General features: G+C 42.7%; 2 protein-coding genes across 2 annotated transcripts; both read left to right on the top strand.

Annotated features, from left to right (window-relative positions):
- Window positions 1-129: 129 nt before the first annotated feature.
- Window positions 130-2,348, top strand: LOC131936911 (uncharacterized). Its single transcript, XM_059294028.1, has 5 exons — window positions 130-349; window positions 763-844; window positions 1,462-1,592; window positions 1,867-1,948; window positions 2,160-2,348. The coding sequence occupies exons 1-5, from the start codon at window positions 201-203 to the stop codon at window positions 2,214-2,216; spliced, it is 501 nt and encodes a 166-aa protein (XP_059150011.1). The 5' UTR covers window positions 130-200; the 3' UTR covers window positions 2,217-2,348.
- Window positions 2,349-3,760: 1,412 nt separating this feature from the next.
- Window positions 3,761-18,401, top strand: LOC131936897 (rho GTPase-activating protein 18). Its single transcript, XM_059294003.1, has 13 exons — window positions 3,761-4,037; window positions 5,493-5,707; window positions 7,090-7,249; window positions 8,706-8,806; window positions 9,024-9,089; window positions 10,308-10,467; window positions 10,749-10,828; window positions 12,519-12,713; window positions 13,491-13,565; window positions 14,103-14,159; window positions 15,358-15,473; window positions 17,296-17,399; window positions 17,878-18,401. Exons 1-13 carry the CDS (start codon window positions 3,911-3,913, stop codon window positions 17,970-17,972), a joined length of 1,551 nt encoding a protein of 516 aa, XP_059149986.1. The 5' UTR covers window positions 3,761-3,910; the 3' UTR covers window positions 17,973-18,401.
- The last annotated feature ends 246 nt before the right edge of the window (window positions 18,402-18,647 follow it).

The raw sequence follows: 18,647 nt of genomic DNA, 5'->3' as shown, positions 1-18,647 counted from the left end.
TTAGTGTTTGTGGTCAGTTCTATATTTAAAGGTATTGCTGTGCAACTTAAAAAACTTGCTCCAAGGTTGGAAACAAAACAGTTGTTGACAATGCTGACACAGTCAGATAGCAAGAAACAACACATGGTATTGTCGGTTGGTTGTTGCTAAAAGATAAGAAATAGTGGACTACACACGATGGTCATGTGGTAGCTGTCAGGATGTGGCCGTTTATTTATCTACTGGTTGTGTTCTGTTTGCATTCAGTCGCTCAAGTACCGTTCTGTACACAGACTAGTCCCTGCACATGTGTCCTACACAACGGAACAGTGATCGACTTGTCTCCCCTGGCTAAGCAGGGTAGCCCTCGGTGAGTGGGCCTTGACCTTTGTGCCTGGCATGTTAGTTGGGTCGCTGTGTTATGGACTGGATACTTGTAATATATAAATTAGCTACCCACGCTTTTATTTATTTAAATAGTGGTTAATTATTTCAAAGAAAAACATTTTTTTTCCTTTTAGTAATTTTAGTGCACAATTATATACATCTTGGTAGAACGTTAATTTTTTTTTAATTTGAATATTCACAAGTAATTTGCATGAACAAACTTGGATTAACAATAATTTACATTACAATTTACAACAAAGAAATCTGAAGAACAAAACACCAAATTATTTTGAAAATGTTAAATTTCAATACCCCTATTTAATATGGAAATGCCTACACACATGTGTATGTTGTATGCGAGTCTGCGCCTAGATTTTGCCCTGTTTACCTTTGTAGATGGATCCTCAGAGACCCCAACTTCGAGTTCGCCTACAACCCTTGCTACGACTTTACCTACGGAGGATGTGCCAACGTCTCGGTTTGTGCTGACGTCTGTGTTGGTTTAGTCTGTGATGAGCCAATGTTTTGTGTATCACGTGATGTTGTTTGGATTTGTCATGTGCTCTTTGGATTGTATCAAAGCCATCACCAACATAACATACAACTGCGTGCGTAAATTAATTCTAGATTCCTTTATTGGCACGAAAAACACGGTAGGCGTTTTTTGGGGGTGTGCATATGTCGATGGTGTACTACTATCAGCTGTGTCATGTGGGTTCGTATTAGTACATGTATTCAAATTGTGTTAGTTCTGTTAATATCAACACACACAGAGTATCTTCCAGGCATCTCATATAGGGGGGGGGTGGCTCTCCCGAAGAAAGTCTACCGCCACCCCCCCCCCAAAGAAATGGAATTTATATAGAGAATATATATATATATACTTTTACCAGTGTCCCCCCCCCCCCGAAAAATGTCAAGTGCCCCCCCCCCCCCCCCCCCCCCGGAGAAAAAAATCTGGAACAAACAGTAAATACACATGTTTTCAAAGTGTGTTGGGATCAATACATGTATTGTATTCATTAGCATATGTGTGTACAATGTGTGTTAGTATAAGGAAGGTGTGTTGTTAATTTCATCACCGGTGTTATCCAGGTGTGTCAGTATCAGGCGTTCTCAGGTGTGTACTACAGCCTCGGTACACAAAGGTCAGCCTCGTTTCTACAAGACGACTTGGGCGTGGCCTACCTGCATTACTACAGCAGAGATATGCGGGGGTATATCAGGTAATACTGACAGGTGTGTCTTACCTGCATTACTACTGCAGGTATATGAGGGGGGGGGGGGTACAACAGGTAACACTGACACAGCGACACAGAAGTAGAAAAATGGAGACACACGACAGACACGTGGCATGTAGCCGACACACGACTTGACGACGCCCAATGGCTAATCACCTTGACGACCACGTTTCTAGTACTACCGTTTCCATGACCATTATAACCACGACTGCTGTTTCCATGACCACGGTGACCATGACTACTGTATCCATGACTACAGGTACACATACATCCAACTGACGTGCAGTGATGAAGCAGATGACAGCTTTACTTATCTCGGAGAATATTACCCAGGACAATATGTAAGTCTAAGTTGGCTGTTACGTTGATTTTAGTTAAGCAGCGAGTGCCAAAGACATATATATATATATATATATATATATATATATATATATATATATATATATATATATATATATATATATATATATATATATATATATATATATATATATATATTCCCCTCTAAGTCTAAATTTCTAACATAAATATTTCTTTTCGCAACGAAATCAGAGTTTTCACCTAACCAGCCGCCATTGCTGCCCAAAGAAGCCAAATGAAATACAGTAAAAACCTGGGATGCCAGCCGTGCAAGCGGAGTAATCCAATGTTTATAAATGTTCGGTTGTTTCCCTTGACACATCACAATATCGCCTTCACAGAACCAGATTGTTTTAACTCCAATTTAAAAATGCTCACAGCAAGGGTGTAGGCCTATAGTTTGGTTTTCCTTAACAAGTACTTGGCAAAATGAAATTGTTGTGTGATTAATTTTATGGTCGGAAATATGACCTGGGTGTTTTTCGCCATGGTAGGGCCTACTTGGGGTTAGCTAAAAATTGTCGAAAAAAATTGTATATAAAGATTAAAAATAGAACAGTCTCGTTCTGGTGACGCGAAAAATATAAAAATAGTATTTTTAATTCTTTTAATAATCGGAGCCTGATCGCAAATAAATATTTATTGTAAAATTCACAGTTTTTTTTTTAATGTTGAGTTAACTCGTGAAATTAAAATGCAAATGTATTTAGTCGAAGATCTAGTAAACATTGAAAACAAGGATCTGAGAGAGGCTTGAAACAAAATAGGTGTTATTATTTGTAAGCATTTTTGGCAAAGGTGTGTAAATACTGCTGGCGATACTGTGGTTTGTCTGGGGCGTATAAAAAATGTCGATTTTGTTGCTGTGGTTTAGAGATGCGAATGTAGTTTAAAGATGTCGATGTGGTTAAAGATGTGGATGTGGTTTTAAAATGTGGCATTGGTTAAAATATGTGGTGGCGGTTTAAGATGTGGATGTGGTTAAATATGTGGTTAAAGATGTGTATGTAGTTAAAGATGTGGTTAAAGATGTGGTTAAAGATGTGGATGTGGTTAAAGATGTGGTTAAAGATGTGGATGTGGTTAAAGATGTGGTTAAAGATGTGGATGTGGTTAAAGATGTGGATGTGGTTGAAGATGTGGTTAAAGATGTGGTTAAAGATGTGTATGTAGTTAAAGATGTGGTTAAAGATGTGGATGTGGTTGAAGATGTGGTTAAAGATGTGGTTAAAGATGTGGTTAAAGATGTGGTTAAATATGTGGTGGCGGTTTAAGATGTGGATGTGTTTAAAGATGTGGTTAAAGATGTGGATGTGGTTAAAGATGTGGTTAAAGATGTGGATGTGGTTGAAGATGTTGTTAAAGATGTGGTTAAAGATGTGGTTAAAGATGTGGTTAAATATGTGGTTAAAGATGTGTATGTAGTTAAAGATGTGGTTAAAGATGTGGATGTGGTTAAAGATGTGGTTAAAGATGTGGATGTGGTTGAAGATGTTGTTAAAGATGTGGTTAAAGATGTGGTTAAAGATGTGGTTAAAGATGTGGTTAAATATGTGGTTAAAGATGTGTATGTAGTTAAAGATGTGGTTAAAGATGTGGATGTGGTTAAAGATGTGGTTAAAGATATGGTTAAAGATGTGGTTAAAGATGTGTATGTAGTTAAAGATGTGGTTAAAGATGTGGATGTGGTTAAAGATATGGTTAAAGATGTGGATATGGTTTTAAAATCGGGCATTGGTTTAAAGATGTGGATGTGATTAAAGTTGTGGGTGTGGTTTAAACTAGTCTAGACATTTTCAAAAAAAAAATGCCATTTACGTCATCGATTTATGCAGTCTCTGTCGCCTCTGAATCTAGTGACGTGATTTCTTTGATTGTTTTGACTTTGATGCAAGCGTTCCATTTTGAGCTGAGGACCACACATCATTCTTCACATCGCCATCATGGTTCTCTTTAGCCGGATCTGTGTCTCTCCGGCCGCTTTCCGGCATTTCGTTGCCGGAACGAATTCCCTGATATCAAAGGATGTGAGTCGTTGTTTGATGGCTGTGCATGCCATTAGCGATAGGGGTGAGTAAACAGCTTGCTAGATAGATAGTCTTCTCTAGATCTCGAAGAATCTAGAGTCTTTAGAACTAAGAACTTAGAATCTAGATCCATACAAATTAGATCTTTATCGATCTACATTTAGAACCTATTTATGTTAGATCTTTGTCAAGTCTAGATCTAGACCTAAATAAGATGAATTTACAAAGATATGTTTATGGGTTATATTTATAGTCTGTGCGAGGTGGGTGTATAGAGATAGTTCTAATCGAACTAGATATAATTACTTGCGCTTTTATTTTAAAGCGCGAAGCTGTCGTGTGGTGTAGTCTGTAGACAGGATGTAGAGCACACGATTGCTGACCTAATTAGTCTTTAGATCTAGTTTCATACTCCGTAGTCGGGGAAACAGATGAACGCTACTTCACCTGCCGCCAGGGTAACTTGTTCCATTACCCACAAAAAGAATCTTGTATATCACATGTGAGATTACCTCACATTACCCACACATTACCCTCACAACACCCACCCATTACCCACAACTCTATTATATCACAAGTGAGATTACCTCACACTACCCACACAACGCTTGTATATCACAAGTTGCATTTTAAATATCAATAGTAGATTAAAATGTGAAATATTTTTTGACATCTTTCGCTGTCTTCTGCTGCTTGCAGTAATTCTGCAATGGACAACCAACTTCATTGAGGGGACAAACATTTGGGGTAGGGGGTAGGTTCACTGAACATTTTCGATGGGGGGGGGGGGGGGCACTGGTTAAAGAATATATTTTGTGTATACATTTTCAATTGGCGTCGTGGGTGACGAATGGGGGTGGGGGGTGGGGGGGGGGGGGGGTGGACGTGCTCCGGCACTGTCGCCTCACCCCCACCCTCCCTCCCCCGTAGATGGACCAGGAAGAATTTCATCCAGTTTTGTCTTTGCCTCCCTCACCTTGATCCAATCGTCATGTAAGTGATTACTGTCTTACACCTTACACCTTACATTTCACACCTTACACCTTACATTTCACAGCTCACACATTACACCTTACACATTATACATCACACCTCACACCTTATAAATCACACCTCACACCTTACATTTCACACCTCACACATTACACCTTACACATCATGCCTCTAACCTTACACCTTACACCTTACATTTCACACCTCCCACCTTACACCTTAACCTCACACTTTACACACCTTACATCTCACACCTTACAGTGCCTTACCCCTTACATCTTACACCTCACACCTTACATTTCACACCTCACACTTTACACCTTAACCTTACACCTTAACCTTACACCTTAACCTCACACCTTAACCTCACACCTTACAGTGCCTTACCCCTTACATCTTACACCTTACATCTTACACCTTACCACTTAAACCTCACACACACAGTGCCTTACCCCTTACATCTTACACCTCAAACCTTACACCTCACACCTTACACTTTTCACAGACAAATTCCAGGAACTCAGCAGAACCCCCAAACAAGATGGGGCGACACGTTCGTCTGCTAAAAGCTTGAAGTACTGGAACGGTCTACAGTGCCAGACACGAGGCTTGTTTGGTCAGTGCCGGACAGGAGGTCTCGCAGTTTTAAAACAAGCGCTGAAGCCTGGCGTGTCCAACACATGCTGGGTACCATCGGCTGGCTACTGCGACGTTCCTGCTGTGAGTCTTGTCTTGATGCATAACCCAGGCTGTCATGTGTTCTAATTAGACTAACTCTAATTTAAACACAGCTTTTCTAATTTAGACGTATGCACTAATTAGATTTACAGTTGTACTAATTAGACTTAAGTATGCTCTAACTAGACTTACATATGCACTAACTAGACCTACATAAGCACTAACTAGACCCACATATGCATAAAAAGACTTACATATGCCCTTTTGTCCTTCTAATTGTGTTGACAGTATTACAACGCCCTTTTGTCTCAAATTGTGTTGCCAGTATTACAACGCCCTTTTGTCCCGCTAATTGTGTTGACAGCATTACAACGCCCTTTTGTCCCGCTAATTGTGTTGACAGTATTACAACGCCCTTTTGTCCCGCTTATTGTGTTGACAGTATTACAACGCCCTCTTGTCCCAAATTGTGTTGACAGTATTACAACGCCCTTTCGTCCCAAATTGTGTTGACAGTATTACAACGCCCTTTTGTCCCGCTTATTGTGTTGACAGTATTACAACGCCCTCTTGTCCCAAATTGTGTTGACAGTATTACAACGCCCTTTCGTCCCAAATGGTGTTGACAGTATTACAACGCCCTTTTGTCCCGCTTATTGTGTTGACAGTATTACAGCGCCCTTTTGTCCCGCTTATTGTGTTGACAGTATTACAACGCCCTTTTGTCCCGCTTATTGTGTTGACAGTATTACAACGCCCTTTTGTCCCGCTTATTGTGTTGACAGTATTACAACGCCCTTTTGTCCCAAATTGTGTTGACAGTATTACAACGCCCTCTTGTCCCAAATTGTGTTGACAGTATAACAACGTCCTTTTGTCCCTAATTGTGTTGACAGTATTACAACGCCCTTTCGTCCCGCTAATTGTGTTGACAGTATTACAACGCCCTTTTGTCCCAAATTGTGTTGACAGTATTACAACGCCCCTTTGTCCTCCTAATTATGTTGACAGTATTACAACGCCCTATTGTCCTGCTTATTGTGTTGACAGCATTACAACTCCCTTTTGTCCCAAATTGTGTTGACAGTATTACAACGTCCTTTTGTCCCTAATTGTGTTGACAGTATTACAACGCCCTTTCGTCCCGCTAATTGTGTTGACAGTATTACAACGCCCTTTTGTCCCAAATTGTGTTGACAGTATTACAACGCCCCTTTGTCCTCCTAATTATGTTGACAGTATTACAACGCCCTATTGTCCTGCTTATTGTGTTGACAGCATTACAACTCCCTTTTGTCCCAAATTGTGTTGACAGTATTACAACGCCCTTTTGTCACCAAGTAGGTCACCAACCGGCTCAATAGAACCTGCATGAGCCATAGAACTGTTTATTGACCTACTTACCAGCCCTATTGTGTTGACAGTATTACAACGCCCTGAAGGACGACACAGGCCTGACGTTCATGGGAGACTTCAGCACAGAGGACCAGGAGCTGATACAGAGGCTCGCATACAATGAGCTGAAAAACATGATGGACAAACACCAGCTGCCGTACAAGAAAAGCTCACATAAAAATCACAAGTGTGAGCAGAATTTGTGTGATAAAGACCGCGGGGCATTCACAACAGCTTCACAGCATACAGCTGCACTATTGCACCCTCACGGCACCCTATCAATATCCATACAGCACTACACAACACCTACCAGTAACCTTACAACACCCCACAGCACCCTACCAGTAACCTTACAGCACCCTACCAGTAACCTTACAGCACCCCACCAGTAACCTTACAGCACCCCACAGCACCCTACCAGTAACCTTACAGCACCCTACCAGTAACTTTACAGCACCCTACCAGTAACCTTACAGCACCCTACCAGTAACCTTACAACACCCTACCAGTAACCTTACAGCACCCCACAACACCTTACCAGTAACCTTACAGCACCCCACAGCACCCTACCAGTAACCTTACAACACCCCACAACACCCTACCAGTAACCTTACAGCACCCCACAGCACCCTACCAGTAACCTTACAGCACCCTACCAGTAACCTTACACACAACACCCTACCAGTAACCTTACAGCACCCCACAGCACCCTACCAGTAACCTTACAGCACCCTACCAGCAATCTTACAGCACCCCACAGCACCCTACCAGTAACCTTACAGCACCCTACCAGCAATCTTACAGCACCCCACAGCACCCTACCAGTAACCTTACAACACCCCACAGCACCCTACCAGTAACCTTACAACACCCCACAGCACCCTACCAGTAACCTTACAGCACCCTACCAGTAACCGTACACACAACACCCTACCAGTAACCTTACAGCACCCTACCAGTAACCTTACACACAACACCCTACCAGTAACCTTACAGCACCCTACCAGTAACCTTACAACACCCCACAGCACCCTACCAGTAACCTTACAACACCCCACAGCACCCTACCAGTAACCTTACAGCACCCTACCAGTAACCTTACACACAACACCCTACCAGTAACCTTACAGCACCCCACAACACCCTACCAGTAACCTTACAGCACCCCACAGCAACCTTCGTCAACACACAACAGCCCTGTGTTTGGCTGTCTTTGTGTTTGGCTGTCTTTGTCTTTTGTTGTCTCACTTCAGACCCCCCCCCCCCCAACATACGTCACCTCCCACCCATTATATCAAATTTGCCTCTAAACATTTTGACTACACTAGATTTTTTTTTCTTAACTTTAACTTCACAAGATTTTTGGTCTCTAAACTTTAAGTTCACGAGATTTTTTGACCAATCTAAACTTTCAGTTCACACGATTTTGTCTACTCTAAACTTTAAGTTCACACGATTTTGGTCTACTATAAACTTTAAGTTCACAAGATTTTGTCTACTCTAAACTTTAAGTTGACAAGATTTTGGTCTACTCTAAACTTTAAGTTCACAAGATTTTGGTCTACTCTAAACTTTAAGTTCACAAGATTTTGGTCTACTCTAAACTTTAAGTTCAAAAGATTTTTTGACCAATCTAAACTTTCAGTTCACAAGATTTTCGGCTCCAGCCTACAAAGTATTGTGGAACACGAGGCCAAATTAGGATTTAAGCACGCCCCCTTCATGACTTCAATCGTCGTCATGGAGGTAAGCTTGCGTCAGTAAGCTTGCGTCAGTAAGCTTGCGTCAGTAAGCTTGCGTCAGTAAGCTTGCGTCAGTAAGCTTGCGTCAGTAAGCTTGCGTCAGCTCTGACATTGATCACTGACATCACTCAACTGTTAGTACGTTTGTTGAAAGTGTTTGACACTCATATCATGCCTGACACTATTGCTCTCTCTCTCTCTCCCCCCCCCCCCCCCCCCAGTTGGTCAGGATTCTGATGATAGGTGTGCCTGTAAGTGTCTTTGATATCCCAGGATTGAACACAAAGGTACGTGTTTGTGTTGTGTTATTTTGTGTTTGTGTTGTGTTTGTGTTAGTGTTGTGTTTGTGTTGTGTTTGTGTTAGTGTTGTGTTTGTGTTGTGTTTGTGTTTTGCTGTCGTTGAGTTTTGTTGTCCTTGTGTCTTGCTGTATTTGGGTTTTGCTGTCTTTTGTTGTCTCTATGTTTCATTGTCTTTTTTGTGTGCTGTCTTTGACGTGTAACCAGCGTGTGCCCTGTATTGTGTAGCCTGCGACTGCCTGTATTATGTAACCTGCGTGTGCCTGTAACCTGCTGGTGCCTGTATTGTGTAACCTGCGTGTGCCTGTATTGTGTAACCTGCGTGTGCCTGTATTGTGTAACCTGCGTGTGCCTGTATTGTGTAACCTGCGTGTGCCTGTAACCTGCTGGTGCCTGTATTGTGTAACCTGCGTGTGCCTGTATTGTGTAACCTGCGAGTGCCTGTATTGTGTAACCTGCGTGTGCCTGTAACCTGCGAGTGCCTGTATTGTGTAACCTGCTTGTGCCTGTAACCTGCGTGTGCCTGTAACCTGCGTGTGCCTGTATTGTGTAACCTGCGAGTGCCTGTATTGTGTAACCTGCGTGTGCCTGTAACCTGCGTGTGCCTGTAACCTGCGTGTGCCTGTATTGTGTAACCTGCGAGTGCCTGTATTGTGTAACCTGCGTGTGCCTGTAACCTGCGTGTGCCTGTAACCTGCGTGTGCCAGTATTGTGTAACCTGCGTGTGCCTGTAACCTGCGTGTGCCAGTATTGTGTAACCTGCGTGTGCCTGTATTGTGTAACCTGCGTGTGCCTGTAACCTGCGTGTGCCAGTATTGTGTAACCTGCGTGTGCCTGTAACCTGCGTGTGCCTGTATTGTGTAACCTGCGTGTGCCTGTAACCTGCGTGTGCCAGTATTGTGTAACCTGCGTGTGCCTGTAACCTGCGTGTGCCAGTATTGTGTAACCTGCGTGTGCCTGTATTGTGTAACCTGCGTGTGCCAGTATTGTGTAACCTGCGTGTGCCTGTAACCTGCGTGTGCCTGTAACCTGCGTGTGCCTGTAACCTGCGTGTGCCTGTATTGTGTAACCTGCGAGTGCCTGTATTGTGTAACCTGCGAGTGCCTGTATTGTGTAACCTGCGTGTGCCTGTAACCTGCGTGTGCCAGTATTGTGTAACCTCAGCGCTTATTGTAACAAGATTTGAACGATACATGATGTGTCCCCAGGCCATCAAGGAGGAAATCAACGAAAAGTTCTACACCTCCCCCGTCAACCTAAAAAAATATGGGCCTCAAGAGGTCGCCAGCGTCCTCAAATGTTTCCTCGAGGAACTCAAGGAGCCACTACTGAGTGTTGACCATCTGGAAAGTTTCCCTCCTATATCAAGTCAGTCCTCACTACATGACGTGTTTTGTTTTGTAATCTGTGAAATGCCTGCCATTTAAATCTATAGAATCTTCTGAATATCAGATTTTTAAAATTGTGTTGTCTGAATGTCAGGTTTTTTAAATCGTTTCATGAATATCAAATTTTTAAAATTGTGTTGTCTGAATGCCAGTTAGGTTTTTAAAATTGCGTCATATGAATGTCAGTAGTTGCTGCTTGCTGTACGTTTGACCTAATGTCAGTTGTATTGGTGTGACATTAATTTTCTCTTTGTTCTAAAGAACTGCATAACATTCATCGGCTCCAGATCTTAAACTACCTGTACATGATGATGCGTGTCGAACACAGGGACACACTACAGGTGAGGTGGTCAGAGACACACTACAGGTGAGTTGGTCAGAGACACACTACAGGTGAGTTGGTCAGGGACACACTACAGGTGAGTTGGTCAGGGACACACTACAGGTGAGTTGGTCAGAGACACACTACAGGTGAGTTGGTCAGAGACAGAGACACAGTACAGGTGAGTTGGTCAGAGACATACTACAGGTGAGTTGGTCAGAGACACACTACAGGTGAGTTGGTCAGAGACAGAGACACAGTACAGGTGAGTTGGTCAGAGAACACACTACAGGTGAGTTGGTCAGAGACACACTACAGGTGAGTTGGGTCAGAGACACACTACAGGTGAGTTGGTCAGAGACACACTACAGGTGAGTTGGTCAGAGACACACTACAGGTGAGTTGGTCAGAGGACACACTACAGGTGAGTTGGTCAGAGACATACTACAGGTGAGTTGGTCAGAGACACACTACAGGTGAGTTGGTCAGGGACAAACTACAGGTGAGTTGGTCAGGGACACACTACAGGTGAGTTGGTCAGAGACACCACTACAGGTGAGTTGGTCAGAGACATAGACCATCCTCTCCTTCTATACATATACCATCCTCCCCTCTAGACATGATACATCCTCTCTACATAATATATATATATATATATATATATATATAATATATATATATATATATATATATATATATATAACATCCTCCCCCCCCTCTCTTGACATATACCATCCCCCTCTATACCTTCCTCTCCCTCTAGACGCCTACCCCCCCCAAACCCTCATGATTCCCCCCCCCCCAACTAGACGTAAACCACCCTCATGTTTGCCCCCCCCCCAAACTAGACGTAAACCACCCTCATGTTTGCCCCCCCCCAACTAGACGTAAACCACCCTCATGTTTGCCCCCCCCCCCAACTAGACGTAAACCACCCTTATGTTTGCACCTCCCCCCCCCAACTAGACGTAAACCACCCTCATGTTTCCCCCCCCCCAACTAGACGTAAACCACCCTCATGTTTGCACCTCCCCCCCCCAACTAGACGTAAACCATCCTCATGTTTGCCCCCCCCCAACTAGACGTAAACCACCCTCATGTTTGCCCCCCCCCCCCCAACTAGACGTAAACCACCCTCATGTTTGCCCCCCCCCCCCAACTAGACGTAAACCACCCTCATGTTTGCCCCCCCCCCAACTAGACGTAAACCATCCTCATGTTTGCCCCCCCCCCCCCCCAACTAGACGTAAACCACCCTTATGTTTGCACCTCCCCCCCCCCAACTAGACGTAAACCACCCTCATGTTTTGCCCCCCCCCCCCCCCCCAACTAGACGTAAACCACCCTCATGTTTGCACCTCCCCCCCAACTAGACGTAAACCATCCTCATGTTTGCCCCCCCCCAACTAGACGTAAACCATCCTCATGTTTGCCCCCCCCCCAACTAGACGTAAACCACCCTTATGTTTGCACCTCCCCCCCCCAACTAGACGTAAACCACCCTCATGTTTGCACCCCCCCACCCCCCACCAACTAGACGTAAACCACCATCATGTTTGCACCCCCCTCCCCAACTAGACGTAAACCACCCTCATGTTTGCCCCCCCCCCCACCCCCCACCAACTAGACGTAAACCACCATCATGTTTGCACCCCTCCCCCCCAACTAGACGTAAACCACCCTCATGTTTGCCCCCCCCCCCCCCCCAGATGCTCAGCTACCTGTGCCAGCACATCTGCCACAACCGTCAGACCCAGGTGACAGCCAAGATGGTGGCAGCGAGCCTGCACACGGCCATCGGCTACTTCCCCGACACCAAGAACGCCAGCACATTCGCCCAGATGCAGCTGGAGAACGAGCTGTACACCCAGCTGTACTTCGACTACCACGACAAGCTGTGGGTGGTGAGTTGGTGCCGTCAGGCAGGGGGGCTGCGTGGCGTCAATCATGGGCCGGGTGAAGTCATGTGATGTGTGAACGAATGTCTACTATCAAACGTGTGTAGACCAGTGTGGTAGAAGGCAGTCCTCGGCGTGTGTATAGCGTAAAAGATATGTATTGTCTAGGAGAGGTCATTAGTTCACTAGAATACCAGTGGCGTAGCTAGGGGAGGGCGGGTGGGGCGGCCGCCCTGGTCGCCGAACCCCAAGGGACGCCAAATAATGTGGAAAATTTAATTTAAAATCTCGTTTTTAGCTGAAGTATTGAATTATACAAAGTCGAAGTTACGAAAATAAACGACTATAAGGCTTTACACACTGATTTAACTGTTTTCTATATCAATTTTGAGGCACCAAATTAGAAAATGTTACGGGATAGTATCTGGTACAAAGCGCCACCAACCTGTTGGGAGGGGGGGGGGGGCATTTTTACAGACAGGAATAAGTATATATAAAAATGGGAGGGATGGGGCGAAAAATTGTTAGTCCGCCCGAGGCGCCGGAATAGGTCACGGTAGAATTCGTCATTTAGTCTGTAGAAGACATATGCTCTGTAGAAGACGTCAATTGTCTTTAGAAGTAGTGTGAACAAGACACCGTTATAAGACGTCATTCGTTAAATAAAAGACGTCAAATGTGTACACAAAATTCCAAATTATTAGGAATGTCGAATTCAAACCCTAAAACTTACCCCCCCCCTCCATTAAACTTTGGATAAAAAAGGAAAGTTTTGTTGCACAGGTCCCCCCAGAACTAGTGAAGCAACTGAGACAGTTGTACGTGTCGGGCAAAGCTACAGTTAAACCGTCCAAATTTGTAAGTTGAGCTTTTTTTTAAATCTATCTAAACAAGATCAACCTAACACCATGAACACATCTCAGATTTCAAATGAGCTACCGACACTTCTAAACACAAACATTCTCACAATTCTACTGAGATTCTCACTCACCTAAACACAAACATTCTCACAATTCTACTGAGATTCTCACTCACCTAAACACAAACATTCTCACAATTCCACTGAGCTACAAACACACCTAAACCCAAACATTCTCACAACTCTACTGAGATTCTCACTCACCTAAACACAAACATTTTCCAAATTCCACTGAGCTACGAACACACCTAAACACAAACATTCTCACAATTCCACTGAGCTAATGTTCCACCTAAACACAAACATTCTCCAAATTCCACTGAGCTACGAACACACCTAAACACAAACATTCTCACAATTCCACTGAGCTACTGACACACCTAAACACAAACATTCTCCAAATTCCACTGAGCTACGAACACACCTAAACACAAACATTCTCACAATTCCACTGAGCTACCTTTGTTTTCCTGCAGCCCTGGTTTAAAAAAGTCAAGTTTGATGGGGAGAAGGTTGTACCCAACTCTGAACTTGTAAGTGGTTAATCTAAATAACAAAATAAAAATTTAAATTTATGGGCTATGTTTAATAAATTGTTAATCTAAATAACAAAATCAAAATTTAAATTTAATAGTTATGTTTAATAAATTGTTAATCTAAATAACAAAATAAAAATTTAAATTTATGGGCTATGTTTAATACATTGTTAATCTAAATAACAAAATCAAAATTTAAATTTAATAGTTATGTTTAATAAATTGTTAATCTAAATAACAAAATAAAAATTTAAATTTATGGGCTATGTTTAATACATTGTTAATCTAAATAACAAAATCAAAATTTAAATTTAATAGTTATGTTTAATAAATTGTTAATCTAAATAACAAAATCAAAATTTAAATTTAATGGTTATGTTTAAGAAATTGTTGATCTAAATAACAAAATCAAAATTTAAATTTAATAGTTATGTTTAATAAATTGTTAATCTAAATAACAAAATCAAAATTTAAATGTAATAGTTATGTTTAATAAATTGTTAATCTAAATAACAAAAACAAAGTTTAAATTTATTGGTTATGTTTATACGTTGTTAATCTAAATAAAAAAATCAAAATTTAAATTTATGGGCTATGTTTAATAAATTGTTAATCTAAATAACAAAATCAAAATTTAAATTTATGGGTTATGTTTAATAAATTGTTAATCTAAATAACAAAAACAAAATTTAAATGTATGGGCTATGTTTAATACGTTGTTAATCTAAATAACAAAAATAAAAATTTAAATTTATCGGCTAAGTTTAATAAATTATTAATCTAATCAACAGCAAAAAAAAAAAAAAAAAAAAAAAAAAAAATCCACAGCAAAATAAAAATAAAAATAGTCACTATGTTTATTAAATATTAAATCTAATTAACAAAAACTAAGTAAAAATAAAACCCCAGTGTAAATGGTTATTTATTCCAAAAAACAAAAGCAAATATTTAGAATTAAAAGAGTTAATTATGATAAACAGTTAATGTAACCAAAACTAAAATAACAGAGCAATATCTATAGTCCACAGTCTATATTTAATCAAAATAAAGACAAAACATGATTATGAATTATATTTAATAAATGATTACTCTAATTAACAAACAAATAATTTTAATATGATGGAATAATTACTTAACTTTAAAATCGCTCCATCTCACCCCCCCCCCCCCCCTCATCCCACTTGGCCTCTTTCAGGCGAGTCTTAAGGAAATGAATATCATGGTGCAAGCTCCACATCTCCCTAAAACTGAGCAGCTGGTGAGGGTGGATGGGGAGACAAAAGCCATTGAAGTTGTTGCTTATTTTGACACGTACGTACATGACCGTCGTTGCCACGTTTGAATAAACAATTGTCGTTGTAGTCTTCAAGTTAACGGAAATATAGTATTGAGCTTAGATGCTGTGTGGTCATGTGTTGATGGTGTGGTCACGTGTGTTGATGGTGTGGTCACGTGTGTTGATGGTGTGGTGACGTGTGTTGATGGTGTGGTGACGTGTGTTGATGTTGTGGTGACGTGTGTTGATGGTGTGGTCACGTGTGTTGATGGTGTGGTCACGTGTGTTGATGTTGTGGTGACGTGTGTTGATGGTGTGGTGACGTGTGTTGATGGTGTGGTCACGTGTGTTGATGGTGTGGTGACGTGTGTTGATGGTGTGGTGACGTGTGTTGATGGTGTGGTGACGTGTGTTGATGGTGTGGTCACGTGTGTGGATGGTGTGGTCACGTGTGTTGATGGTGTGGTCACGTGTGTTGATGGTGTGGTCACGTGTATTGATGGTGTGGTCACGTGTGTTGATGGTGTGGTCACGTGTGTTGATGGAGTGGTGACGTGTGTTGATGGTGTGGTGACGTGTGTTGATGGTGTGGTCACGTGTGTTGATGATGTGGTCACGTGTGTTGATGGTGTGGTCACGTGTGTTGCTGGTGTGGTGACGTGTGTTGATGATGTGGTCACGTGTGTTGATGGTGTGGTGACGTGTGTTGATGGTGTGGTCACACGTGTTGATGGTGTGGTGACGTGTGTTGATGGTGTGGTGACGTGTGTTGATGGTGTGGTCACACGTGTTGATGGTGTGGTGACGTGTGTTGATGGTGTGGTGACGTGTGTTGATGGTGTGGTCACGTGTGTTGATGGTGTGGTCACACGTGTTGATGGTGTGGTGACGTGTGTTGATGGTGTGGTGACGTGTGTTGATGGTGTGGTCACACGTGTTGATGGTGTGGTGACGTGTGTTGATGGTGTGGTCACGTGTGTTGATGGTGTGGTCACGTGTGTTGATGGTGTGGTGACGTGTGTTGATGGTGTGGTGTGGTCACACGTGTTGATGGTGTGGTGACGTGTGTTGATGGTGTGGTCACGTGTGTTGATGGTGTGGTCACGTGTGTTGATGGTGTGGTCACGTGTGTTGATGGTGTGGTGACGTGTGTTGATGGTGTGGTCACGTGTGTTGATGGTGTGGTCACGTGTGTTGATGGTGTGGTCACACGTGTTGATGGTGTGGTGACGTGTGTTGATGGTGTGGTCACGTGTGTTGATGGTGTGGTCACGTGTGTTGATGGTGTGGTCACGTGTGTTGATGGTGTGGTCACGTGTGTGGATGGTGTGGTCACGTGTGTGGATGGTGTGGTCACGTGTGTTGATGGTTTGGTCACGTGTGTTGATGGTGTGGTCACGTGTGTTGATGGTGTGGTCACGTGGTGTGTGTTGATGGTGTGGTCACGTGTGTTGATGGTGTGGTCACGTGTGTGGATGGTGTGGTGACGTGTGTTGATGGTGTGGTCACGTGTGTTGATGGTGTGGTCACGTGTGTTGATGGTGTGGTCACGTGTGTGGATGGTGTGGTCACGTGTGTTGATGGTGTGGTCACGTGTGTTGATGGTGTGGTCACGTGTGTTGATGGTGTGGTCACGTGGTGTTTGTGGATGGTGTGGTCACGTGTGTTGATGGTGTGGTCACGTGTGTTGATGGTGTGGTGACGTGTGTTAATGGTGTGGTCACGTGGTGTGGTCACGTGTGTTGATGGTGTAGTCACGTGTGTTGATGGTGTGGTGACGTGTGTTGCTGGTGTGGTGACGTGTGTTAATGGTGTGGTCACGTGGTGTGGTGACGTGTGTTGATGGTGTGGTTACAGAAACGCCAATCTGATGAGGGAGTTGAGTACAACGTTGATGCCAAAGAACCTCAACATGAGACTACAACAGTACAACTACCTGTATGAGGTGGGGGGCAACATCGGTAAGTGTGAGGGGGGGGGGGGTAATATAGGTAAGTGTGGGGGGGGGGGGGGCAATGTCGGTAAGTGTGGGGGAGGCAATATCGGTAAGTGTGAGGGGGGGGGGCAATATCGGTAAGTGTGGGGGAGGCAATATCGGTAAGTGTGAGGGGGGGGGGCAATATCGGTAAGAGTTGGGGGGGGGGCAATATCGGTAAGTGTGGGCGGGGGGCAATATCGGTAAGTATGGGGGGGGGGGGTAAATATCGGTAAGTGGCATCACTCCCATACGCCTCAAGTATTTCCGTGTACTAGCTGTCCTACATTGTCAGATTCCTTGTAGCCAGCTTGTCTAATGGGAGATCCGTTTGTTTCCAATATAGTCGCCTTTTTATGGGAAGATGGGTTTAGGGTCTGTGTAGTCGTCTTGTCTAATGGTAGATGTGTTTCTTTCAGGGTCTCTGTGTAGTCGTCTTGTCTAATGGGAGATGTTTCTTTCAGGTTCTCGCTGTATCGACCCCAACGCCAAGGTTCTGGAAATTTTCAAGATTAATCCCGACGCTGGCTTTGTCGTGCAGCCAGGCTTTGGGAGATAGAGATGTCATGGGCATTCAAGGGCAGATAGACACGTGTTGGGCATTCAAGGGCAGATAGACACGTGTTGGGCATTCAAGGGCAGATAGACACGTGTTGGGCATTCAATGGCACATAGGTTTTAGTATTAATAATTTTCAAACAAAGTACGGGATAAAATTTTGTTATCAAATAAGATTATTTTATTTCACTACATTATTTTTGATAAACCAATGTATTATACAACTATAACAACAAAACACCACCAAACAAACATCACCAAGCTACATAACAACACTTTAGTAGAATTTTTAAAATGTAGTGTTTAAAAAATATATAATGTATGACGTTGATTTATTAAAAAAAAAACACATTTGTTCTTAGAAATAATAATGACGAGAATTACATATACAACATATTACAATGTAAAAGTCGAAATAAAATGTACACCATTGAAATTTAGTTGTTACTGGAGTGTGTGTTATGGGGTTGTTGTTGTATATTGGATATATTGTTGTTGTCTTCATGTTTAAGGTTAATATTTCTTATTTTTTCTTGGCCAAAGCGAACCTTGAACACACCAGACACACACTATACACACACACACCTTACACACCGTTGTGACCTACTTAGGTCGAGTCATTTTTATTTTGACATTGTATAATTCCTTATATGGAATGATGGTGTAACACCTGGGG

The sequence above is a fragment of the Physella acuta genome, unplaced genomic scaffold (assembly GCF_028476545.2).
Source record: "Physella acuta isolate Inbredline_101_S28 unplaced genomic scaffold, ASM2847654v3 ptg000195l, whole genome shotgun sequence".
NCBI lineage: Eukaryota > Metazoa > Mollusca > Gastropoda > Physidae > Physella > Physella acuta.
Note: the sequence above shows the minus strand (reverse complement) of the source record. Positions and strands in the feature narration are given on the sequence as shown.

What these genes read in the sequence shown, in the direction of transcription:
- LOC131936911 (XM_059294028.1), top strand. Translation starts at nt 201, where the DNA reads ATGTGGCCGTTTATTTATCTACTGGTTGTGTTCTGTTTGCATTCAGTC. An exon ending in GCTAAGCAGGGTAGCCCTCG is followed by an intron (nt 350 to 762) that starts GTGAGTGGGCCT and finishes TTACCTTTGTAG; the next exon opens with ATGGATCCTCAGAGACCCCA. An exon ending in GATATGCGGGGGTATATCAG is followed by an intron (nt 1,593 to 1,866) that starts GTAATACTGACA and finishes CCATGACTACAG; the next exon opens with GTACACATACATCCAACTGA.
- LOC131936897 (XM_059294003.1), top strand. Translation starts at nt 3,911, where the DNA reads ATGGTTCTCTTTAGCCGGATCTGTGTCTCTCCGGCCGCTTTCCGGCAT. An exon ending in CTCACATAAAAATCACAAGT is followed by an intron (nt 7,250 to 8,705) that starts GTGAGCAGAATT and finishes CTAAACTTTCAG; the next exon opens with TTCACAAGATTTTCGGCTCC. An exon ending in CAGTTAAACCGTCCAAATTT is followed by an intron (nt 13,566 to 14,102) that starts GTAAGTTGAGCT and finishes GTTTTCCTGCAG; the next exon opens with CCCTGGTTTAAAAAAGTCAA.